This window comes from Apteryx mantelli, chromosome 22 (assembly GCF_036417845.1).
Source record: "Apteryx mantelli isolate bAptMan1 chromosome 22, bAptMan1.hap1, whole genome shotgun sequence".
NCBI classification, from domain to species: domain Eukaryota; kingdom Metazoa; phylum Chordata; class Aves; order Apterygiformes; family Apterygidae; genus Apteryx; species Apteryx mantelli.
The window spans coordinates 14,385,272-14,411,771 of NC_089999.1; the positions used below are offsets into that span (position 1 = coordinate 14,385,272).

General features: G+C 41.9%; 1 protein-coding gene across 3 annotated transcripts in view; it reads right to left on the minus strand.

Annotated features, from left to right (window-relative positions):
- MNT (MAX network transcriptional repressor) overlaps window positions 1–26,500 on the minus strand; it is a 50,794-nt gene that overhangs the window by 4,503 nt on the left and 19,791 nt on the right. For 2 of the 3 annotated variants that reach the window (XM_067309948.1, XM_013960157.2), the window contains exons 3-4: window positions 25,347–25,388; window positions 24,555–24,666 (exon numbers count right to left, since the gene is read on the minus strand). In XM_067309948.1, coding sequence (XP_067166049.1) covers window positions 24,555–24,666; window positions 25,347–25,388 — 154 coding nt within the window. The remainder of the gene's footprint in view (window positions 1–24,554; window positions 24,667–25,346; window positions 25,389–26,500) is intronic. The other variant, XM_067309949.1, reaches the window with a different exon arrangement.

The following is a 26,500-nucleotide window of genomic DNA, read 5'->3' on the forward strand; positions in this document are numbered from 1 at the left end:
CACCTCACCTGTCTTATGAAATATTTCAAGAGGATTAAGGTTTATAGCAGACTGATGGGAAAATGCAAAGGAGGTGAAATGGGTGCAGTATCCTCTGCATCTCCAGGTGAGAAAACATGAGATAACTGTCAGATAGCCATTCAGAAGCTGTGGCTATTGTGTTTCTAACTACATAAATCTATGACCAAGCATCTTTAAAGGAAGGAGGGCATCTACACAGAGAACAGTGCTGCTGCAGAGCAAGTGAACTGGTGACCACGGCTTGAAAAAGGTAAAAAAACACCCCATATCCTTGCACTGAGACAGAAATACTGTGTGGAAAATTGCTTTTATGCAGGATGATAAAACCACAAACATATGCATGTATTTCAAAGACAAGGTGTGTAGGAATAGATAGTATCTTTTAGTAAACCAAATGATAATAGTTGGGGGAAGAGAGACAAGATTTTGGCACAGAATCCCAAACAGGTCTGCACAAAACCACAGGTTTTACTTCCTTAACCTCAGGTTGGTCAGCCCATAAATCACAAAGAGAGAGGGAACTTTTACATGGTCAGAAGAAAAGAAAAAGCACAAGTACTAATTAGGTTCTGAGCAACACACATCCCACCAAGAGCTCCTAAAGTAGAAGAGATGGCTAAGTGTCAACAACACCCTGTATCACAGGGGAAATACTGAAGTCAAATGAGGAAGAATAGTTTACGTTCTCCTTTTCTGCTAATGCCCGATCACAGGGTACTGGAATCCTGATACATTAATCAGCAGAGAAGGAAAAGATGCTTCGTCAGTCAGCATAATACACAGAGGTGCAACAAACAGGATACCACTACTAGTACTATTAATGGGGAATAGAGAGAAAATAGATCTGATAGGGGCCAATTATAGAGCTACAAAAAGAAACAGTGCAGGAAACAATAGCTGATCTTCACAAAAGTTTTATGAGATTTCAAGTCAGCTGTGAAACATAGAATAATAATAGAGTAAAGAACCCTTCCTCCAGCCCAGGTCAGTACTTACTATGAGCATAAAAGAGACGAAATGAGGAAAATCTGCAAAATCATGCATATCCTGTTCATTTTCTAAAGTGAGTCTGGCCATTAGGAATCCAAATCACATACACACTTTTGAAAATATCAGCTATACAGACCTCCACAGGGCCTGCATGGGTTCTCTTTTCCTCCCATTACTGGCACGCACTGAATTTAAAAGCAAACCTTACACTTATCAGAGTGGTAGAGGATCAGAGTCATACTCTTCTGAATATGTGCTCTTTAGTTCTGCTCTCAAGTACTCTGGAACAGCTGCAATCAGAATCTAACTTCACGCATTTCATTTTAATGGTTCTGTCATTCTTTCATCTCAAAAGTTACCTGGAAATAACCTTAAAGCTTGTTCGACCAGGCCATTTTAGCATATTCTAACACAATGACTAACATAGCTCCTGCTTTCTTCTTATATAAAAGCAAAATTAAAAACAATGTAAGCTTGTCCTGCTAATAAATAACAAAAAATGAAGTATTTTTTCCAAACATGACCAAAGTGAATATTAGTAGGACACAATCATTTGAGGTATGTAAATGGAGAAAATTCCTTTAGTCCAGTTTAAAAGCTTTTCTAAATGTACTGCTTGCACTCAAAGGGCCACTTCTGTCCCTGTCACTGTTTTTTAAGTTAAGTGGCAGAGGATAAGCCAACTCCTCAATACCAACATTTTATACTGGAAAACTCCAACAGACCTGTAGTTGACAGTGGTGAGAGGAGTTTTTGAGATGACAGGGTGTATGCAACAGGGAAGTTCTTTCAGTACAAGAGATGCAGATAAGAGGGGTCAGAGACTCCTGGCTCTGTTACAGTGCTGACTTCTAATCTGGAGACTGCTTTCAGATCCATGCATGGCTGCAGCTGAAATCCATGTGCTTGTTTTAAAAACTGTTATTCCACTGAGCGTGGCTGAAACATTTTGTCTGACCTAGACAACACAGCAACACTGCGTCTGTGCCTCATTTTTTTTGCAATTGAACAGATGTGGGCTGGAAAAAGGAAGGGGACTGAGGGGAAAGCTAAGACTACTGAGGAAGGTACATTCTCCTGTGTTCAGGTTTAAAATATCCTCGAAGAGAACTTGTCTGAATGTCTTCTTCTTTACTATGTAATCAGGAAAGAAGCTAACAGGAGAAAGCCTGAGACCAAAATCACCACAGACAGGCACAAGCCCTGCCCGTCTCTGCAGAATTTCTCTCCAAATGCATCCTCCATTCAATTATTCACAAGGAACTATAATTAAAGGAGAGAATACAGTAATACAGCTTTCCAAGAAGAACAAGAAAGAAATGTATGCAGCTTCAGGACCCATATCTTGCACCTCAAGCATATTCAAGTGGATTTGACTTCCTTCCCTGCTGTGAGACTTCAAGCCTTCAAGAAACAGAAGAAAGCATGACAGATCAGGTATGGACAGGGTGGCTGCCTGGGCCTGTAATTCGTTACAAACTTTTAATTACAGAAGAGGAAAGCAAACCCTTAGCAAACACTACTACAAGTCTCCTAGCGGCTGGGGTCAGGGAGCTCACATTGTCGCTGAGTAATCCACTCCTCTTACACATGCTTCTGGGACTGCCTTTTGGAAACCGGCCTGCCTGTGTGGCATTGCTCCAAGCCCATCCCTTCCCGGCCAGCCTCCCTCCTGCCTCTGAGCAGGGATACACGTGTCAGCAGCCTGAGCCCTCCCTCTGCTGGGAAACGTCTTGACCGGCTGCCAGCTCCCAACAGCCACTCGCTGCAACTCCACATTCCTCCCCGGGCTTGTGCAAACAGCCCTCCTGACACTGGTGTGCTTACGCAGGAAGGCTGCCGCCGAGGCCGTGAGCAGCAGATGGGCTGGAGTCTCTCTGCTGGCATGGGTAGTCTTTCAAGAACTATTCCAGGATGCAATTCATCGTGGCTCACTGGGGAAAGGCAGATCTCCTGGCTGATCGACTGCTTGGCCTAATAATGAACTTGGTGAAATTAAGGAGAGCCCTCCTCCTTTCTAGCACCTCCCCTGCCAGCGCTCCACTGCTGCTCTTTACAAGCACCACCTCAGCCAGCGGCACATGATGCAGTCCCCTCCCAGGCTCTGCAGGAGCTGCATGTGTGCGCGCTGCGCTGCGTTTAAGGGTGAGCCTGCGAGGCAGGAACACACCTTCCCCGGACCAGCTGGCCTCTGCGCAGCAAAAGGCATTCATCTTGAGCAGGAACTGCGGCCGTTTTTACCATCTGCCTTGCCCAGACAGCCCGCGCTGGGGCAAAAGGACCCACTCTAACGTGCACTTGGGGTCCTCCAAGGGACGGGCAGAGCACAGCCTGCTGCAGTAACAGGACTGAGGCAGCACATGGGGGATGGCAGGAGAGGGGACAAAGAGCAGAGACCCTCCTGCCCTCAGCTTCCTCCCATACAGGGCCACTGAGGGGCTGGCAGGGAAGAGAGGTAAGTAAATGCCTTCCCTCGTTCCTCTCTCTGACCAGCCTCACCTATAACTCCTTTGGATCGACTGCCACCTGGCATCCGCCTGTCTATAGGATCATCCTGCCCATGTCAGGTGCCAAATTTTCCAGTCATTCAATAGAAAAGGCCACAGAAACAGTCAAACATTAGTCATTCGGACTTTGCTTGCCTATATACCCTCAAACACAAAAGCTCTTTAGAGACATGCCCTAGTCCCCAGTATATTTTTAAGACAGGAATTTCTTATAACAGCAGAAGTATCATAATGGATCCTACCCTAAAACAAAAACAAAGTTACAGCAATCACATTTATTTTTAAAATAAGAAGCAACCATGCACATGCTCCTTTCATCAAATCCAAACCTGTTAGATCTTCAACAGAATTAGTACCTAAGGCTAGAACTGAGAAGGGCAGAGAGGGGACCCTGAAACTACGTAAAATGAAATAGATGATTAAGAATGCAATTTCAATAAAGAAATTCATACAAATGCCTGAACACCCCTCTTTCAAGGTTTGAAATTTCATTAAGCCAGAGGCATGTGTATCTGGGACAGCTGCAGGTTTTTAACTGCTATCTGACCCACTTTCCCCGGCTGCCACTCCTATGGGAAATTGTCAGGAACAGCGAAGGCTAAGACTCTGGTAAGGCACTCATAGGTGGGATAAAGATTAAGCTGTCTGCCAAGACCTGGAAGGATGCACATTCCCCAAGTCTGACCTAGGCCTCAAGATCCAAATCCTTATTCTAGCAATTCCCTCTCCAAAAGATGCCGCTTTCTTTTGCACTGTCTTGCTTTTTCACGGCTCCATTAGGAGCTCCCTGTCCTGCAGCAGGGATGTGCTTTGCACGCAGCACTTTACTCAGTCCTATCTCGTGTTCTCAGTCAGGTGATGCCCCGTTTGACGTTGTAACACTGCTCCCCAAGTATCACTCCCGCCCTGGAGCGGCTCTCTCCTGCAGTACGTACAAAGTTTGTGCATGGATTGAAATGCGCAAAGGAACGCTTGTGCTGGGGAGCTCCCGAGTGTAACTAACGATGGCAACATTAGCACCGCATCCTCCTTTACATTACCTAACGCATCCTACGCGGGGAGTGAATTAGGTTATCAGTATCTCTCTCATTTTGCGGTGGGAGCAAATTGAAACAACTGAAGCAGGCGGGATAACACCACCATCTCTGAGACTGCAGTTCTGGAGCCCTGTCACCCAGGCCTTGCTAAGATCACTCAAGCACATTTCTGTCTCCATCGCATACTCCGTGCGGCTTCTAAACTAAAGGCAATGTGGGAGGAGATCCATGAAGATCTTCAGCCCTGTGTAATATGTAACCAACGGCTAGACTTCTGCTGATTTTCCCAGAAGCAAGCAGTGATTTTGCCCTGTAACACTTGCTTTTTCCTTCAGTGTGTTAAATCCCCAGATCTTCTCACTATGGTTCTGCTTCATTTTCCTAGCAGAGGACAGGTTTGGAGTCTCCCAGAAACTTCTGCAGGTTGTCACTTTAAGAATGACTGCACTGAAAGGTGGCAAATCCTAAACAGAATTTAAACCCAATGGCTTTGTCCATCAGGACAGGACACTAGCTAGTAGGCCAGAGGGCTCACCAAAATGTGGCTTTTCAATTGTTATTGGCACATGGAACAGAGGCAGCTGCAGTCCCTCCTTCCAAGGTAAGTTGAATCCAAAACACTACATAACTATAATTAAAGGGAAAAACAAAAAAATCCCCAAATCTGTAATTCTACTAAATTAGCCAAAAATTCCTGCCACATACCAAGCAGCTTAACAAGCACCCAACTCACCACATCATCAATAGATTCATTTCTTATCTGTAGCAGTCCCTTCCCCCCGAGAGACAGGACAAGCGCTTACAAAAATAACACACGCTCAAGGACAATTGTGGTAATAAGCAGGAACCCAAGGTTAGCACTCACTGTAACAAATGCAGGCTTGTATTCTCCTGTTATAGCACTGATCTTGCAGCTAGACTTTAAATGTTGTTAAAATGCTCTGCACCCCTCTCCCTTCTAAAAATTTGCTCAAGCTTTGGGTTGGTAGCTATTAGAAAAGACAAAAATATCTAGCATTTCAAAGTTCATCTGATTAACTTTGAATTATCTGTCCAGCTGAGTTTCTTCCTAATGTGCAACTATATGCTTTATGAGCTTCTGCTTAGACTAGTTTCACATATGTCATGAACGTAGTCTCTGGCAAGGATGAATATCCAGGAAAAGCGTACACTGCAGAACCGAGCACTCATAGTGCCCAGTCTCTTGCTATGTGGTCCCTCTCCTCGCACAGAATGAAATGCCACGGTCCAGTATCTGGGAAGTGAACGTTCGAATCATGGTGTTTAGGCAGAGCAGACTCCGATTGCTCCTTTCTTGTTCTACACCCGGGCCAGCTATTTTGCCAAGCTGCACGTTTATGTTTCATCAGAGAAGCAACATAGAGAACGGAGTAAGCCTGCAGTTTACTAGTGTGAAATCCTCAGTTTAACCCTCGTTCATGACATACTGATTCTGTTTCTTTTTGGTGGAAAAGTTACTCAAGTTATTTGCATTTCTGTTTCCCTACTTTCCTCAGAGAGTTGCAAGGGTGAATTAACCCCAGAAGCTTTAAACTCCTAAAGAAAGCAAAGTATTACTTCCATAGCACAGTACCTGTTCAGAACAGCACGGGACTGTGATTACAAACATTCACAGAGATGGCTCAACAAATGCACCGCCCTTGAGACTGCTCTTTTTAAGCAACAAATCTCAACACAGACCCCTCTTATGTTTGTGCAAATATAATTCTTTTGTTTCTTTTTAAATGTTGAGGAATTGGAAGCCTTGGTTGCCCAGGCAACTTTTACTCCACAGTGTAAGGAAGCTACTGTGAAAAGCACGACTTTGAAACTGATTTATTTTTTATTTCTACGCACTTAAAAAAATTCAACAAGAGCATCACTAACAGAGACAGTAAACCCTGACCCTGATACTGATGTAGTGGGAGCAATTGATCTAACCTGGGAAGAAATCATGGATTTCATGATTTTCATGCTAATGCATCCACGGCTTTTGACAGTTTGAGAGTTTTGCACATCAGTTGCTGGCTCTGGAGAAAATCAGTTGATCATTTCACTACGAATGTTTACAGTTCTTGCAATTTAACTCCTAACTACACAGAAAATACGGAGCAGAGGCCGAGAGGTCTTACACAGTAATAATTCACTGCAAGGATCAGCATTCATTTAGTTTGGGAGCTTCTTCCATCTCTCAGCATGCCAGAACCATTTTGAAAGCGAAAGCAGTATTTACAAGGTGCTTTAACCATTCAGACTCTAGTCCAGCCATACAGTTAGGCGTGTGCTTAATATTAAGTACATGAGTAGTGTCACAGAAATTGTGCCTGCTTTTGAAGCCGAGAGCAAGTCCTTTGCTAGGCAGTGCTTACAGAGGACTAATGGGCCTGGGAGTTCATTGTGATTCCAAGCCTTCTCCAAGCCACCTTCTGTCACCATCTGCATCTGTGCAAAGCAGGCACAGAACGGCTACTGCTAACCCACACTTGTGGAAACGGTGACAAGAAAGCAAGAGCAGTGGTGACAAGAGTTCTTTCATCTTCTATATAAACAGCAGTGACCAAATTAAAATCCATATGTGGGTTTGCTTTTGCTCCCCATGAGAATCTGATTTTTTTCCTTTACTCGTAGCTGTTAGCTTCAAAGCAGCCTTTACTCACGTGGATTATTAAAGCAAAACCAGCACAACTGTAATGACAGCAAGCACCCAACGTAACATGAGTTGTAACATTTTGCCCCTTTGTGCTCATTCTTCTCACTGTTTCAGAACTGTTATTTGGTCCTTGTGTGCATCCCTCTTGCCATTATTTGGTAAACAAACCAGAAACAAACTACTGTTGTCACTACACAGCAACACTCATTTGTCACTGTAGAAATATTTCCATTTTATAGCTGGCTGTAATTAAATTGCTTATTCTTATGTCAAGATCGAAAATAATGCCCCCAATGCTTTCTCTGTGCTTGACTCCAGAATAATGCTAGCCCTGCAGTTGGCATCAGTGAGATTTAAAAGGTCTTATTAAAAAGCTCCCCTTATAAACATCATATTAGCAATTTAAAAAACACTTTCAATTATGAGCTTTTCCAAAAGTGTATGTTAGCTGCTGTGCTCTGTTACATGGCATTCACTGATTAAGAATTCCTCATCAGTGGGGAATCATGAAAGTGATTTGTAATTTTAAGGCAGATCCTTTAACTCTTTGCTACTGTGATCCCAGCCACTACAGCAAGCTATGAGTTCTTCAACCAAAAAGCTCTCAGTGACAGCAATCCTAGATGGAGAATCTTCACAGCACTGAGCAAAAAAGTGATCAGTAAGGCTTTCTGTTTCCAGATAGAATTTTGTTTCCTGTCATAGAATTCTATATGTAATGAAAAAAGCTAAATGCTACAGAAAAGGATCTTATCCTCACAGGGACTGTCGCATTGCAACAAACCTATGGTGCATCTAGTCCATCAGCCTGTCATCATCAATGTTGTGACCAGAAACTTCAGAAGAAAGAGGGCACAACAACTCTGCAGGGAGGGCCACCGAGGAAAGTGCAGCCCTCAAATAATCTAAGCCCATAAACCAGAGACTGATTTGAGAGTCTGAAGGCAGAGGTCATACACTCACTTGCAGTACTTTTCAAGTTTTGCATTAATTGTACCAATTTTGGACATTCCTGCTTTAGAAGTGAACATCTATTCCTATTTGAATCTTGCTAGATTTTCTATGAAGTTCTTCAAATGCAACAAGTAGTTTCTCTAAAACCCAGTATCTAAAGAAATTGCTTGCCCCAACTCAATATGATCTGCTGTAATGAAAGGAGAGACAAAGTATGAAAGACTGAAAACTAAGAGCTTGCTCTCTACATCTGTAGTCAGATCAGTGTCCCCATTTACCTCAGTGGAACATGCACATCAGTAACAGCTACCTAAATTAGTAAAGGTGATAGCATCAAGCCTTAAGTTTCTATGTAAAGGACTCACTCCTGTAATTCCTGGATACAGTACCTGAATCAGTGGGAACTGATGTCAATAGGAATCAGTTCAGAATCAGGCCGCTCAGTCTGTGATGTCCCTGTAACTACAAGGTACAGAAGCCAGGACCTGGCAGGATCAGGCCCAGCAGCAGAGGTAACAGTTGCATCTCACATTCTGCTTGTGTGACCCCCCCGGCTGGTTTCCACAGGAACAAAAACTGTGGTTTCTATGGTAACTGGCTTTTACAGATGAAATCTTGCAGTGGTGGCAGCGTAGGGTGCTGCTTTCTTTAGCCTACTGCCACGGATGGGAAAATACAGGTCACTGCACAACAGTATCATTGTCAGCTATCAGAGTAACTGCTTTATCACTGCCAGTTTCCATGTTCTAGGAAAGAAATAACGCTCACACACAAGCATTCACATGCACTCAAGAGTGTTACACATGTCCAATTAAAATCACCCACGTGCAACTACTTCCAAACAGTTTGTACTACAGCAGTTTTTCCGTGGGTCTTCATGCAAGTCTTAACTCAGTACAGGATTATGGTCTTGCTCTCCCCAGAGATAATGTAAAATTGTGACGGGCTTGATCCAAAGTTATGAGAAGTTAACATAAAGGCTCATCTGTTTTGGATCAGGCTGTAACACTGCATCACTGGTAAGGAATTCTTAACCTGTGCTTTCAACAGACAATCCACTTTCAGTCAAAGAGATCCTGGACACAAGCACCTGAAAAACATTTCTTACCTGACAGTTACTTGGTCTTACGCATGAAATGACATTTGCATTCATCATTGTCAAAGGATGATAGCCACTGCTTATTGGCACTCTTAAGAGAGAAGTCAAAGATAGACTTAACCCTGAGGACTGTCCCTGCCCTTTCCAGGGAGATGTGAGACTCATGGGTACGTCTCACACATTACAGACTACCTGGCTAGAAGGGGCATGTCAAGCCAAGCTGGAACTTCCCCAGGCATGCTCAAGAACTTCATGTGCTCAAGAAAGCTTCTTTGTTGAGGGAAGAGAGGAAGGGGAAGGAGCAGAACAAGGATTTCAGGCTACCACTGTCCGTTGATCTCAGTCTCCTAAGTTCTCAAAGCTAACACTTTACATGAGCACTGAACGAAATATAAAACTTGCAAGATGAAACAGAGAGGCCATCCCACTCTGCTCACCACTACACTACCGCACGCTAAACTGACCACAGATACAGCAGCTACCTTGTAGATACTTTAAAGGAGGTTAAGCAATCTGCAGTGTGAGTATGAGCGGTCAGGTGTAGGTCTATCTACAGATCTCGCAGCTGTGACGGGTCATTTGTTAGCAGCCTCATGACCTAGCTTTTCCATTTGTTTAACCCCTGGACAAGAAAGGCAGCCAAAGAGTTTTGTTATATTCTAGGATGTGACTTCACCCTTGCATGCATGCAGCAAGCGTGGTGTTTTCAGGAAATGGCAAATTGTTTGCTGCAGAAGCTGCATTGCCTTTTCTGTAAGTGACCAGAGAACTGTTCTGGCAAAGAATTTGTGATCATCACATTTTGGTGCATCCAGCATTATTCCCTGTAGTTTACAGAAGGAGAGCTAAATAGCTAGATAGAAATACTTCACAGCATAGAAAATCCGCTTGGAGCAGAGAAATAATGGGGAAATGAGAACATGCACTGTTGTTATTAATTATTTGCACATTGTCAGCACATAGATCCCTGATAAAAAACACATTGGGCCATAACGTCTGGAACAAAGATATATTCGAAACATGGTTATCTGCACAAGCCAGGATCCAGCCTCTTGTAAGCACAGTTCTCTGAACAAAGTACACATATTTACTAGGGTAGAAGGTAAGAAGAATCCAAACCACGAAGACAAAGAATAAATTCAGAAAAGGACAAAAAAAAAGAAGCGACTGCAACACACAGTACAAGCACAAAGCAGGGCAAGGCATAACCAGTCCCAGTGCCAATCACCAAAACCATGCTGGCTTTTACCAGCTTAGCAGATATGTTTTATTCCTTGATATTGCCTTCATGGTTAAGAGCAATCCAATCTTTAAAAACTATTAAAGTATTATTTGCAATGAGAAGGTGTTAAGTTTGGTTGAGTGCTTGGGTGGGTTTTTTTTTTATCATAATCACTCAGGAAATAAGTGGGACATTTTCAGTGATGTTAATGGTGGGTGCCCAAAATACCCTAAGTACTGTATTGTTTGTGACTCAGAAAATTATCCAAATTCAAAGTAGTTTAATTTGTTTGATATGGTAAATGTATCTGTGGTTTAACTCCGGTAACTTTCCACATGTTAGAATAAAGCACATTGCATTTCAAGGGGCCATTATTAACAGCAAAATTGCAGGATTTTGGACTCTTACAAGCCTTTTGTGTGTCTGCATGATGATACACAGACAACAATTCTGGAAGACATAATACAACTATGCTTTAGAGCTAAAGCCAAATGTCTTACTGTTAGAGATGAGGAGCAGATAAATATGGAGAAACATTATCATCATATCTACTTGCTGCAGTATTCTTTTGTTTTTCTTGGAGGCATCTCACAGTGGTTGCTGTGAGAGACAAAATACAGTTCTGGATGGATCCCGAGTATGGGACTCCCTTTGTTCTTATTTCTATAAATTTGGCTTAGTCAACGGGCAAGATGCACCAACGAGCTTCATATTAGAACATAAATACTCCCAAGGTTTTGAGTAGCTGCCACTGGGGGACATGCAGATGAGGGTTTCAGTTGTAACAGGAACACGCTTCCTATAAACACAATTTTGGCAGATGATGGCAGTTCTGACAACCATATGCTAGTGGAGAAACTTCCTTTGGCAGAACTACATTCCCCAACAGAAGAGGAGCAACAACACCCCATCTCCAACAGCACAAGTGGAGTGTGGGGCCTCCCACACATTTCAAACAAATGCATCAAGGATGCAGAAATAAAGCGCAAAACCTACGAGACTGACAGCCTTACTGTTTGCAAACTACTGGAGGTAGGGCAGGCTGACTCATTGTCCTCTGCCTGGAGTGGGAGGTAAGGCTATCTGTGTGATCAGAGCAAGGGCGACACCTTGCATTGCTTACGTCTATAATCTGCCACACGCAAAACTCAGGAAAAGGTCTCAGGAGACTAAGGTACTATGTTTTTCTCTGCCTGTGACTCAGAGAAAGATGTAGATCCTCCCATGCCACCTCTGTTCCTCCGTTTCTCCACTGGTGCAATGAGGTCAGTGCTAGTCACTCACATCATGATGGCTCCACCAATGGCCCACAAATCAGATCTGGGTCATGAGAGGATATTGGTCAACCCAGCTCTTTCACTGCTATGGCCTTGAAGGCAAGCGGAACAGATCTTAGGACAGCATGTAAAACCCAATTTTTGCACCTGTGCAAGGTCATACACTTCAATCACAACCTTTGCCTCCGTGCAGGAAAAGGGCTTAGGATTGCAAGTGTCTGTTAGCTCAGCAGCTGAGTATTTCCTGCAATTCCTGCACATGGCCAATACTCAGAATCTCTGGAGTACATCACGGAGGTGGTCCAAAAGCTGTTACTCAGACTGCAGCGCTGCAAAAGCTGAAGCACCACTGCACAGTACAGCACACCTCCTGCGGCTGAGAGACCGCTTACACGAGTAGGTAAAGCACCACGAAGTTCTCAAACATAAAGTGACAGAAAGGTGCCAACTACTGGTGATGATGAGTTCTGAATCACAACAAATATTAAACTAAAAAGGCAGAGTATAACAGGAATTTTAAATTAAAATACAGTTTTATTTACGGTTCATTCCTTTTTGAAAGTTTTCCTAATTCGCAGCTGATCAGCATTCTGCAAACTCACCTAACCTGTATAAAATTAACATCATCGTTCATAGTGCATGCACAGGAACAGAATAATGTAGAATGGTGTTAAAAGAAGTGGGTGCCTCTTTTGCTAGATTTTACCTAGGCCTTGAGTAGCCGTGTTTTTCTAGCATTCCAACATGCAAGGCTGAGTGACTCAGGAATCTCGTAACTATCCCTTTTTAGACTGACCTATTGACACTCAACAGCATTTCTACTGCTAAATCACTTAGTTATTTTTGAAAATCTATCAAAAATCAAACTTGACTGAGATGCAGACTGGCTAAGATATATTATAAACATGTAAGTTCAAAGGTCATTCCTGTATGATTATACAAATTAAGATCTAGCAGATTCTTTTTATCCCTGGTGTAGCAATTTGCAGAGAAAAATACAATTTTACAATGCTCAATTCCAAAGCATCCTAGAGACTAATCTCTTAGCAGCTGACAGACAGACCCCCCGACAGTGCCAGGTCACCTAGTTAAAGACAGTGCCCTAGGATTAATAAGAGTGTGCCAGTTACCTAGAAACATGTGGCTTGGACAAAACCAGATGAAGCACTTTGGATGGGTAAGTTTGTTTGGAGAATGGGATCATATTTCTTTTAAAGATACTTTCCACTCAAATGTTTCAGGACTTTTGTGAAGAGGAGCAAAATAAAAGCTGGTCTTTCTAATGCTGCAGGAAAATGCAAGGAAACAGTGCTTAGGTGTTAGGAACTGGCTCCCTAAAACACAAGTATAGTGAATAATCACGTATCTGCCCAACAGATGGCACCCAACTTGCAGCTAATTTGTATAGAACAACAGTACAGGTCACCTGCCATCTACCTTCCTCTTTCAACCAGAATCATAATTTTCAAAGACTAATTGTCCCAATTATTTGGGGACAATTCTGGTTTCACGTTGATCTGAGCAGCCTAGTTATTTGGATCATGATATATCTCAGTATGACAGGATCAACAGTCTTTATTTGATATCCTCATTATCAGACTGCGGCCTATGCTTTTTTCTATGGGTGCTGTATTGGCTGCCTCTCAATTAACAGCATGTCAGCAGTAAAGAAAACAGTAAGAAGTCTACAATGAAAGGGATAGTCTAAACCTAAGCTTCATACTGTATGTTTAACTCCTTATGACATAAAAGAAAAATAAGACAGCTAAAAGCAAAAGAAATAGAGAAAAAAACTCTATTTTTCTGGTTTCCTTATATGATGCTTTTGTCAACGTTCTGTGTAGCAGTTTCATCGTTTCACCAAGGTCATACGGTTTCCCCATGGCCTGTGTGGATCTCTCCCCACAGTAATAGTGGAGAGAGAAAGGAGAGGGAGAGAGAGGGAAAAAAAAAAAAAAAAAAAAATCACAGCTGCACACAGGAACGCATTCTGATAAAACCACAAGAATTGGCAGGGCAAGTCCCCAGCACAGACCAGATCAGAATCACTATTAACTTTTGGTAAGTAACAACTGAGACAAACAGAGACATTTAAAATCTTACTTGTATTTCCACATCCCTGGAAGTATATTTTATCAATATTTCTATTGCATCACAGTGCTGCTGACATGACAACAGGAGATTAAGCTGATACCAACTTCCTGCTGCTATATTATAAAAAGTTTCAAAATCCCTCTCATTTATTATTTTGTAGTTGATCTAAACACCTAGCAAGGCTGTCACTGACATCTATGACTGCAACCCATTGAGTAACATGGGCTGAACTCTGCTGCGCTTAGACACACATTCACAATGATTGCTGCTTTCCTGTAACTATTTGTTAGTAATTTAACAGGCCAGTAACTACTTCACTGTAATTTTAAAGTGTATCAATGCACATATTTGTTCTCTGCTAGTCAGAAAAGGAGTCCAAACAACCCCTATAACTGTGTACCATGGGGCCCCTAACCTCTTCCCAATGAGGCTATGAGGGAAAAGCAAAAATACAAAATAAGTGGAATGGTTATGTTGTTGTTTTTGCGTTTGTTTTCCTAAAAAGGAATCTGAGGGTCACAGTCCTCTGCATCCAAAGACTGTGTGAAGGTCCACTACTATCCTGAGTTGCAAGAAGTTAGTACTGCTATTAGTAGCGATTATGACAAAATTTTAAAGATGGGTGAGTTCTGTAGTATTAAACATAAAATAAAGCCTGTGTAATCAAGCTGCACTTACTACCGCTTTTGTCATGTCATTTGCACTCTTTTCTCTCCCATGCCTGCTCTCTGATCTTACAGGAACCAGTATGAGCACTGGCATCTGAAACTCCACTGGAGACTCCAGCAAAACTCACTTTGAAACCCCATGTTATGTTAGAATTAGAGGCTGTTTTGGTTTTTAGAGCCTTGAGTGTTTCTTTAAACTGCTACTTAAATGACAGCAGTATGATAGATGTAGATTTCCTAACAATTAAAAAATATGAAAAAGTTGTAATACTGTTTTTCCTTTTCAAACTCAAGTGTATGAATCACAAGTGAGACACTGTACGAAGCAGAACCATCCTGTTTGGCAAAGATTAAGAAACAGCTTCCATTCACTCAACAATGTCCAAACACCAGGCATTTAAGGAGATCTATTGCATGATATGTCTTGCAGTCACTCCTGCAAATAAAGTCAAACCACTGACTGCTGTCAGGGTGGAATCTCCCTTCAAGTAGATTACACTACAACTGGTAAGGAAGGGCTGAGGATTTGATTTCAAATGTCCAGAGCTGAGGGCCCAAAGTGATTTTGGCTGATGTACCAGCTAGAGTACTAACCCCCCTGATTCAAGATGGGAATCCAAAGTTTCTTTTATTCAATGATTGTGTAAGTTATCCATAGTAAAAACAATCTGTCAGTGCAATCTAAATGAGGAATTTACCCCGAGAAACGTTAGGTCTACACACTATGATGTCATCCTAGCTAAACGCAACAAGCCTCTTGCCATTTAATTCAGAAAACATGCTACCCATGACTCTCACTGAAACTTTATCATTTGCTGAGATTTATTACTAAAGAGATGCTTCTTAGAGGACAAGGAGATTTCTCAAGAGGGCTTTAGCCCAGTCTTTTGGAAGTCAATGCAAGGTCCCTTCAATAGGAAAATAGCTCCTTTTACAAGCAATATGATAAGAGTGGATCAAAAAGTCTTAGGTTTCAGAAATGCAAAATGCTAAGTATGCTCAGAGCTAAGGGACTGAAAGTTCTCTTAGCATCTCTCAGCTTCTCAAGTTTAGGACCCCATTTCCTATATTGATGTAACCTGATGTAGTACCTCTGAAGTTAAAGTCAATTCTTCAATGACTCCATCAAGAGGAGAAACTAGATTCTGCACATACTGTGCATTCTGACTCCAGTGGAGGATCAGCCCTATAACCTAACTCTGTTTCACATTTTTAAGCAGGTTTCAACTTGCTCTACTTCACTAACTCAGCACTGTTATTTCTCATCTCTTTCCGAAATCTACAGACAATACCATACCCTTGCTGCATGATCACAGCCTATTGTTGCTGGAAGCCTTTTTTGTTTGCAATGAAATCCAGGCTAATTAGACAAGATAGAATCAATGGATCGGGTCAGGTAAACAACATGAAGAAGCACTGCTTGGCATGTGAGTGCTGTTCACATGAAGGAGGTACTGAAACTACTAATGGACCCAGGTTCTCATTGGGTTAGTTATATAGGAGATAAATGTCTTCACCTAGTAGCTGGCAGAGAATAAAAAAAAGTAAGTTACAACTGTACTTTTCAAGGTGGGGAACTTAATCAGATTCAGCACCACAGTTTGGCTTAGGCATTTTGATCAATAATCCAGCCACTACAGTGCTTGCATCTAAATGAGCTCTATTCTTTATACAATAATCCAGATAGACCAGATTCTAACTTCGAATATGTGGATTTACTGTCTGTGGTACTGCATCTCTCTCTCTCCATCAGGAACTAGTATGCTTGTAGTGTTCCTTTTACTTACGTAACACAAATCTTAACTTGAACATTAACATGGGACTTTAAAAATGCACTAGTTTTGCTCTGGTCCTCTGCATTAGACATTAGGGATGAATTATTGTGTTCAGACACTGATTAAATGACCTATAAATAAAACCAACCAAAAAAGAAGAGATACTGTGGTTATTAACTGGCAAATTTAAGAAATGTGAAAACAGTATCTGATCTGTTCACATGTCCACAAGCCCAATAAAAAAAGGACAGCACATTAGGATTTTTTACACAAACTATTTGGGGATCCTTGGGTAGTACTTTGTATATATTCTGTCCTTAAGTGAGTCAATTCTATTGCTTATTGTTAGCATAGATGTGAAACTTGCACCACTTATAGGTGAACGTGTTAGTTTAGGCAGTTTGAAAACACAAAAGAGACTGGGTGAGGATAAACTGAGTATTTCAGAACAATTTTAAACATTTCATATAAACAATTAGCTTTACTAATTAGTACAGATAAGTCAGTTCATGATGGATTTCTACTCCTGGCAGGAGGTAAGGAATCAGCTCTATAATTTATTGTTGATATTATAACAGCATCCTGTGATCTCAGCTGAGATGCGCAACTATTGAAAGTCTACTGTACAAACACAAGGAAAACCAGCAGAAGAGTTCATACTCCAAACAGAAGTGACAAAGGAGGAAATGGACATAGGGAAAGTCAAAGTAACCAGTGTGCTAGTGGTGAAAAACTGAACCAAAGTCTCTTGGCACCAAAGTCCAATGACTGATGTTGACACATCCTCTATTGCAGGATCATGTTTTTCTGTTTATGAAAAGAGAAACAGCTTCGATAATGTAAGAATAGAGTTCATTCTCCTGCATAGTAGAATTGCTCTTCACATTACAACTATTTCATATCCATGTCCGGCGGTTTGAATTTGCTGAACAACTGTTTTCCTTTCCACCTGACAATGATCTGAGACCTGTGAACTTTTGTCCTTGCTTCAGTCTAAAGCAGTTACATATGACAAAGGAAAATAACACTGATCTGGACAGTTGTGATCTAGACAGTCAGAAGGTTAGCTGAGGTCACAGCATTGCAATCTGAAGTTAGTTTAACTGAGGAAGTCTGCGTTTGTAATCAGATGAAGAAACTCGGCACGCTTCCCTCAAAATGAACAAAACAGTAGATTTACTTGGGAATCTAAAAAGATTTCAATTACCTTGAGTCCACTATACTATTTTTTTTTTCTTTTTTTCTTTTTCTGCATGAACTGCGCCCCAGTGAAAAGAACCAGACTGACAGCCATGGAAGTTGCAACTTGCTGCTTTCATTCAATCACAGGAAAGGTAGTGTGAGAAGCTGGAGTGGAAGCTCAACCCCAGCAGGCTCTGTCAGTGTCTCTCAGCCAGGGTTCGGAAGGGCTAATGCTCCAGGGGAGAGGGTCTTCCCAACTCTAGACTCATTTAACGCTTGACTTCTCTGAGAGCTGGTTATTCCCCAAAAGCAGTGTGTAGCTACTTTGATGCAGCACCTTGTTCCGAGAATCTGGACTGAGGGAGGATTTCCATCATGAAGATGGAGACTATTTTATTTTGGTAAAACATTTCTCTAGTCAGCTGGTCTACAATTCAAGTGACAGCAAGAGGCTTGCAACCTAGTCACACAAGCAGTCACATGACTTAAATGGCTTTGTCATTCACTTATAGATTTCCCAAGTACATATAACCAGAAGACCAAAAGACTGTTTTTGCATCAAAAGTCCAGCTGGGTGATTACTGGGAAGACCACAGACATGGACCAAAAGGCAAATTTTCTGCAAGCATCTGCAGCTTTGTACCAATATCCTTCAAATCAGCATGACGTAGGGTAGAATTTAAACCCTACTTCCTGAGGCAGAAAGAAATTCTAACCTTCCTGACCCTTTCTGAGACAGTATATGACAAATTGGTCATATTATATATCAGAAGTTCATTTCATAACTATCTTCCATCTCTAATACTAAGAGCAGCAGGTAGGCCTGGTGGATAACTTCTATGAATTTGCAAGCAAAGTCAGTTTCCTATACAGAGCAAATATTCCTCTGGTATGATTAAGGCCCAGGATCTTTTATCACAGTATTTTTCCCCCCCTCCCTCCCCCAATACTTCTGGGAGTATCTAAAGCAGCACACACAGTAGCGTGGATCACAGTGCCTTCCTCTTAGCAAACTTCAAAGGATTCTGCTCTTTGGCTCTTGCAAGCTCTGGGAAGATCAGCTTCGTCTAATATTTTGTAAGCAGGTTATTATTTAGTCAGCATTTGACTTCGGTTATGTGGGGAAATTCTGGCAAACAAACAGGACTTGCAATGTGATCTGACATCTGTCAGGCTGTGACTCTGCGTACTGCCAGTGCGCTGTTTGATTTTGGCTGTCCTGGTGTCCTGACGTTACTTGGCGAGCTAATTGCATGGACGTTGTTTTAAACTAATACGCAACAGAAAAATAACCCCTGAAAACAGAAGGTGTTCAGGTACCATTGTGACAGGCAAAGTTTGAGAATACAGAAGAGCAGAGAGTCTTGCTTAAGGGCTTCAATTAGCCTCCAACTAAGATGATTAGAACATTTCCTAGGGGGGAAGGAATCCTTTAAAGTGAATTAAATCAAAACACCCAGCTGCATTAAAGTCCTGGCTACACACTGTATTCTCAGTCTTCCACTCAGAATTTCACTTCCCCGGCCACCACGGCAGTACCTTATCCAGTACAAGTAAGGAACAGTGCAACTCCCACTTCTAATACTGCTCGCTGTTGAAAGAAGACAGGCTTGTTGTGCTAGCTCTCTGCAGAGAGAACACCCCTTCTATGGAGCAAGTGCTGATCTGCCCCAGCTGAGGACTGGGCCACCGTTCTCTCAAAGTAGACAATGGCATTTTTCTCCACTACATGTTTTTCACATCATTTTTAGGCATCTTAGAAACTTTCAGGAGGTCTCCAGTATTTTTACGCACGTTTTGCGGTCCGTAAGCGGAGAACAAAGAGGTTAGGTGGCTTGACCTGCATAACAAATGTACTTTATCACCGGCTCTGCCACTTGGAGACTGGAGGTCCACTCTGCTGCTTTGACCAGTAGGAGACAATTCCTTCAACTGAAAGCCATGAAGCTGGTTCACAACACAATTGCTTATACTGCCTAAAACTGAATCACTATTTAAAAGGATTATTAACTTCCAACTGTGTTCAGCCTAATTTCCTTTGTGCAACAATGTGTTTAATTGCAGAGATTCTAATTTACTGCTGCAGAGCACAATCCCAACTTCAAGGATATATTGAAATGACTGCTAAATGAAAGTTTGGAATTTAACTTTCTGACTTATCTGATTTGATGCAGATACAAATATTTAAAACCAGCCAAGGAAACAAATAGCCTGTTTCTAAGAAGTTCCAGCTGGAATGAAGAAAAAGGATTTCACAGGAAGAGACACTGCAACAATTAGTAAACTGTCATAATCCTTGAGGGCACAGATCATCAGCTAACTACAGCTTCAGGGCCAGCACATTGCACTCATTCTGTGAAAGAGTCATTTAGTTTGGGTATTTTCTTGCTTTGATGAAGAACTACTTTGCTGTATTGTGAATAAAAATCTTGATTTTTAAGTCTCCTTTGCACAATTCCCATGTCCTCTTCACAGGGAGAGAGGCAAATGACAAGACTGTTAAGTGAAACATGCTGAATTTGTAACGTGATTTGTGGTACCCTGTAGCTACAGGCAAAAAAACCCACAAAACAGCCTATGGAGATACAGGGCAAAGAGAGTCTTTGAAATGTTCCACACATGTGGGTGTGTTAACTCTGTATTTTTACTGCCAAGAAGGCAATGTTTCTTTTGTTTTTCTTTTAATCATGACCAACCCGTGCTTCTGTCTGAAGGTTAGGCTGGGATTCATCTCATCTAGCCTTAGCTGCCAGCTGATGTCCCAGTTCAATCTGGGGTCCCATCTAGGCTCCCTCTATAATCAGTCAGGACAGGCAAGGATCATCAGCAGGTGGTTCATCTATGGGATGAACTCCCCATGCATGTTATTTTTGTTGAAACAGTTAAGTTGAAGTTAAATTCAAAATGAAAAAAAAAGAATTTTTTAAGTCTGAAAATTCAAATAAGATTTTTAATAATCTGTTTTTCAGGCAAATAAACACAACTGTCTAATTTTTAGTGCAATTGCATGTCATGATTCAGGCCTAGATCCACAGCAAAACAAATGCCAAGGAAAACATTCTGCTTTCTGGATACTCCCTGCTGTTTCTGAATTAAATGATCGGCCGCAAGAGACACTCGCCTCCGTGCGAAAAGCGGACAAGAAAATCAGTGCGAGCAGCAGACGCTAACGTCAGCAAGGCGGTTACACAAGCCGCACTGGCTCAGCGGCGCCTGCCCACCCACCCACGGGAGGCGAGGCAGCTCCTCACCACCTCCTCCGGCAGGCGCAGCTGCACACGCGTGCGCTCCGCGGCGCGCACAGCCTGCACTGCACGGCTCGGCTCGCAGCCCTGGGCGGGCAGTCCCGCTGACGCGGGGGGCTGGCACTAGCCATGTGCTCGCTGCACACGTGGACGTGGACGCTGGCGAGGGTGCTCCAGGCTGGCGAGAGGAGGGAGGCGAGGGAGGGAAGGGCTGTGAGGTCACTGTGACCTTCACCGCCATGGCGAGAGCGCGCCTTGCTGAAGGCCGGGCTCTCGGGCTCGCGTGCGTGGTATGATCTGACCCCACCTCCTCTGCCTTTGTAGGAGTGAGCCAAGCGCTGCAGCGCTGACAGATGGGAGACTGCGCTCATCTACACACAGCCGTGCAGGCTGTCCCTGACCCGATTCTGCAGCCTTCCTGATGGCTACAGAATCAGACCCCAAACAGGTGACGAGGCAACTCTCTGTCTACACAAACTCCTAGCAACGGAGCTGGCACTGCACTGTCGGCCTGCAACTTCAGTATTTTGCATTCCGTTTTTTGCTTCAACACACATTTCCTATGTGATCTAGAGCAAGTAATTTACCTTCTCCCTATCAGTTACCTCTCTCTCTCTTTCTCCCGCTCTCTCTCCCCAGCTGCAAAACAGCAGAATTTACCTACCTCGTTAGAACAAGTCAGTGATCTGGTCCTGCAAAACTAAGATCAGGGATCAGGTAGTGTGACTAACAGGCATGAAGGCAGAATGAGTGAAATGAGTGATCCCATTTTCTAGTGCAACCGCTTGCCTTCTAGGAACTGAGACCAGCCAACTCTTCTGACACCTGCCATTAAATTGCAATCAGATGTCAACAGCTGCGCTGTTTTCATTTGGACATGAGTGTGTGATCTAGAAAAGAAACAACCTATGCATCTAGTCCACATGCCTGACCCTCAGAAAGCAGGCTGCTGTGAAAAGCTTACACACACACACACACACACACACAAAAAAAAGGGAAAAGGTGGGGAAGGGATAGAACAAAGGTGAGGGCTCGCAGTGGAGCCATTAGCAGAAAGACTGTTTTATCTTAAGAAGTTTCCTTAGTCTGGCATGTGGAATATGTAGCTCCAGTTCAGAGCATCTCAGCTCAGAGCTTGTTTGCCTATTGAGAGATAGGAAGATTGAGGGGACATCAGACAGGTAGACTGCAATATGAGTTTATAAACTCTTCCATACACATAAGTATCATCATGAGCTCAAGAAGGAGGAAACACTCCTTTAAGCAGAGTCCCTCAAAGGCATGCACAGTACTATCAGGCTGTTCCAGCAGATCTGTAGCCCTTACAAAGTACCACCGTGTTTGACCATAAAAACACAGTGTTTAACTACTCAAGATTCATTCTCCTCTAATCAGCCAGCTCCAAAGTGCTCTGATGTGCTTTTGGGAATGGTAAGGAGAGATGAAATGACATACCCACCCAGCTAAAAATGCCTTTGTGGAAGGACTGAGAATCCCTATCAGGCAACTTGGTTGGTTTGTTTTTAAGACCAGGGCACTGAACATCTGAGACAAGTCACCTCACCTGTCTTTCTTAGTGGTTTCTCTAATAATCAAAGAAATTTCATGGTGTGAACAGGTAGTGCAGTAGATAAACCGGAGCTATGTAGATAGCAATCTATACTTCAACAGTCTCAGACACTATGATGTAAATATTGCAAAGTTAATAGCCAAAATTTCTGCATTTTCACTTCACAAACACGCTGCAATTAAACCATGCCGAGATTCCTTTCAGTTCTAAACAGTGGGTATATGGAACTACACAGGCACGCTTTTCTTCTTTAAGCCCCACTGCTAGTACACAGTCACCTAGACATTTTTCTAAGGTGGCTGGATTAGTTAGTCAGGTCTACAGGAGTGAACACAGCGTAGTAAAAAAGAATGGATCAATGTACAGAAGGGCAGTTTAGAGGTGACACTGAAAAGGGTCCTGAGTGGTAGAAACTTAAGGGAAACAAAATGATTTTCTGGATCTGTGTATACCTTTTGGACCATCATAGAAGCAATTTATGCTTCCTAGAAGGACATGACAAGAGTTTAATTCCTAGCAGTTTACAGAGATGATGGCGCATATGTCTGTAGGTAGCACAAAACTGCATTGCTTCTAAGCCTCAAAGTATCTCACAACGGATCTAGAGAAGAGGGAGAGAAAGAACCAATCATCCCTACTGACATCCTCAAAGAGAATTTTAAGCTGTCTTCCAAAAGCACAGAATAAAAATTCTGCTAAAGAGCAGTCTGGTCAGAGATAGAACTCCACTTGCATCAATATTCATAGAGTGTCAGCTAGCTATGCTAGAGACATTTGCGTTCGTGACATCGTGACTCTGGACTCAACTCCCAGATGCAAGAATGGGTGATCAGATCCCTCAGTCTCTGTTAGTGCTAATGGAAGCTCATCTCTTTACTGACAGCAACCTGCTTGAAATCAAATGAAAGGCTCATATCTTCTCTAATGCCCATTAACTGCAATACAAGCACATCTCCAGAAGTGACCTTTCTAAGGAAGACAGATTTTTTTCCTGTTGTTTGCCCATCCTCTAGTGATTGAGTATCATTAAAATTTGCCTGGTTTCTATGCCCTGATCAAAGGCTCTGCAAGGGAAGTCACTGGTTAAGGCTACTGACAAGGGCTAAGCCGGTCTTATTCTGAAAGGTTATGAGTAATTACTGAATCTCCAAAGTAAAGTCAGTGAGAGTAGTGAATGTTCAGTACCTCTGAACATAGGAATAAAATGATGTTGGAGAGATACTGAGAAAGATGGGAAGACAGAGAGGAAAGAAGAAGTCACTTTATTGTGGAAAAGCCCATTTGTGAACAGTCCTCAGCATGCTTTACTCCAGCCAAAATGTATGAGGTCTTTGGCCCTTTTCACTTGCAAGAGAAAGCTGCAACTTTAGCAACCTTCCCTTTTCTTTTTTCTTGATTAAATTAATTTTAACTGCATTACAGGCTATTGATTTCACAACCACAGAGGACATCTCCAAGAACTTATTTTGTGCAAACATTAACCAATTTTACAAATATTAAATATGGAAAATGTGCTGGATAAGAACAAATCAATGCATAAAGTCAGCTGACAAAACTGCTGACAGTGCCAAATATGAGATAAATAAAAACAAGCAATAAGCAAATACTGAGACTTATTTCACTCAGCCTGCAAACATCTCAACTGAATTTTATCCTCACTTTCTCTCGGATTCATTCTTGGTACCCAATCCATTTGGAGCTTCAAGATGCATCCCAAAATTCCTGTCTTTCCCTGCCTCCAAGTGCATAACCTGTGCTGACCTCTGTCTCATCAAAAATTTGAGACATTCAAAACTGTCACAGAAGTCTGTTTTGATTAGCAAAGACAAAAAAATCCCAAAACATATGGATTAAAATTCATTTTAGTCCAGAAAGAAGGAGTATAACTTTATGCACACTGGATGTCCCTTTCTATGAACATTTGAATTACCTACTTCATCAAGGTGAAAGCCACCTAAAGCCCATCACTACTGTTAGTATGGCTGACTTATGGTTAACTAGGAATTTTTAGTATAAGGAGATTGCCTGAAGAAAGTATTCCTAGGTATAAAATGCTCTGCAAATCTGGAGTTTATAAATGACTACACTTGTATAGGAAGGGGGAAAACAGGAGTTTCTCCTTTCCCTTTTTCCTTTGCACTACAGGAAGTGGATAATTAACTTGGTTTAAGCAAAGTTAATACTGTTCTCTGGGTTTTGATAGATAAAATGTGTAAAAATGATGGCCAACAGTAACAAGCAGTCACCCGAACGCCATACATACCTGGATGTATCGCAAGGCACTCCTTAGAACGCTGAGGTTTGAGGTCTTCTTGTCGTCTACGTTGGGGATGTTGCGTTTTAATGTCTCAAAGCATTCTTTCAAATGAGCACGTCTAAAGAAAACACAGGTAGTCTGTCAACTTATGTGAGCATAAACCGGAAGTCAGTTTAATGGAGAGTGAAATCTTAATTTGGGCCTTAATCCAGCAAAGCACTTACACATGTGCACAGCAGCCACTGAGACTACCCACATGCTTAAAATTGAGCCATCTCAATCCAGTAAATGGAATAGGGGTGTGTGGCTTGTAAGACCTGAATTCTAGTCCTGGCTTTGCTAGGAAATGTTGTGCAATCTTAAATAAAATATCTCATCTCTCTGTGCTGTTGTTTTCACTTTCACCATGTTTCTGATACAGCTATTTACACTGTAAGAGTTTGGATCAGGAACTAGTCTTTATTTTGCATTCACACTGTACCCTGGCCCCTGATCTTGGCTAACATATTACTTTAACTCAAACAAGAAATTACACCATTATGCACATGGTGATTTACTTTGCAGGATCAGGGCTTTGCAGTGTTATTGTAATGCAATTATGCAGCTAAGTAAAACATACTGGGAAGCAAGAGATGCAGAAGTGAGCTATAAGAAAGCAAAGCAGTATTGCAAGATTCATTAAAAGTCACTAAGAATTTTGTTCAAGTCATTTGTAAAAAAAACAAACAAATATTTACAGACTAAAGGCAAAAAAGGAAGGGGAATTACAATAAGAAAAAACCCTGGCTTTCTACGCACCTGTTCTTCTCCAATTTATTATGTACTTCCCTGGTCCCAACCCTGTAACCCAAACAGAACAAAGATAAACTCAGTGTCAGGTTTAAAACTATTGCCATTCAACCTGCGCTTTCAGCAGCGTGTCTGTGTCTAGGATATAGAGGTAAATATTAAAGAGCAACAGAGATGTTCAGATATCACTGTTTTAATATTATTTGCATATATATTTCTAGCTATACTATATAAAGATAAAATCTACACTTTACATGCAGTTTAGATGGGATAAGCATATATATAGTGGATTATGCATATACTGCACACAAAATACAAACAGGTAACAGTATAACATGTCTATACACACAGACATGGCTATTATCAAAGAGAAGAAAAGATACAAAGTATGAATTGTATATATTTATACAACACTATATAGCCCAGATTCTGACCCATTTCTGATCTATGCCTACACTCCAGTGGGGTAAGATTTATACAATTACAAGTTAAAGCATATGGGACTCGGCAGGCATACTTCAAACCTCTTTAGTTTTTCCACTGTGCCTAAAATAACACGGCTGAACATAAATATGAAGTAAAGTAATAAAGGAATTTTCTAGTCACTGCTCAAGAACGAACTAGGGTCAACTCCTGTTTTGTTTGGTTCTGTTCCCCTCCCCCAAATCAGAGGAAGCCTTCTTTCAGGAAAAGCAAAACAAATCTATGTTATCTCAGGTGTTCAGCTACTGTGGTGAGAAAGCACATTAGCAGACACATGGAGATTTTAAGTATCTTCCATACACTATGCAAAGTGATTATTTACCTTTGATTGAAAATACGCTGACAGTAAGGTGAGCATTTCAGGAGGCAGGTTAATATTTAATAAATATTCAGATGTTTAAAAATAAATATTTGACAGCCTCTTCCCATGAAACATTTACAAAATGAATAAATCATCTTTTCTATGCTTACACCTGAAGGAGTAACTCTGGAGAGAGAAAGAGGATGCATCTTGGGGTATCTGATCCAAATGCATCACAAGAAACCTTTACAACTTGTTCAGCAGCAAACAGGCCTTTTTCTGGTGTTTAGGAGCTCTAGAAATACTTCACAGTATAATGCTCTAACTTTGCGCACTGACACAGCAATAGTATTGCACTTTACACTGGGAAAACAGCCCA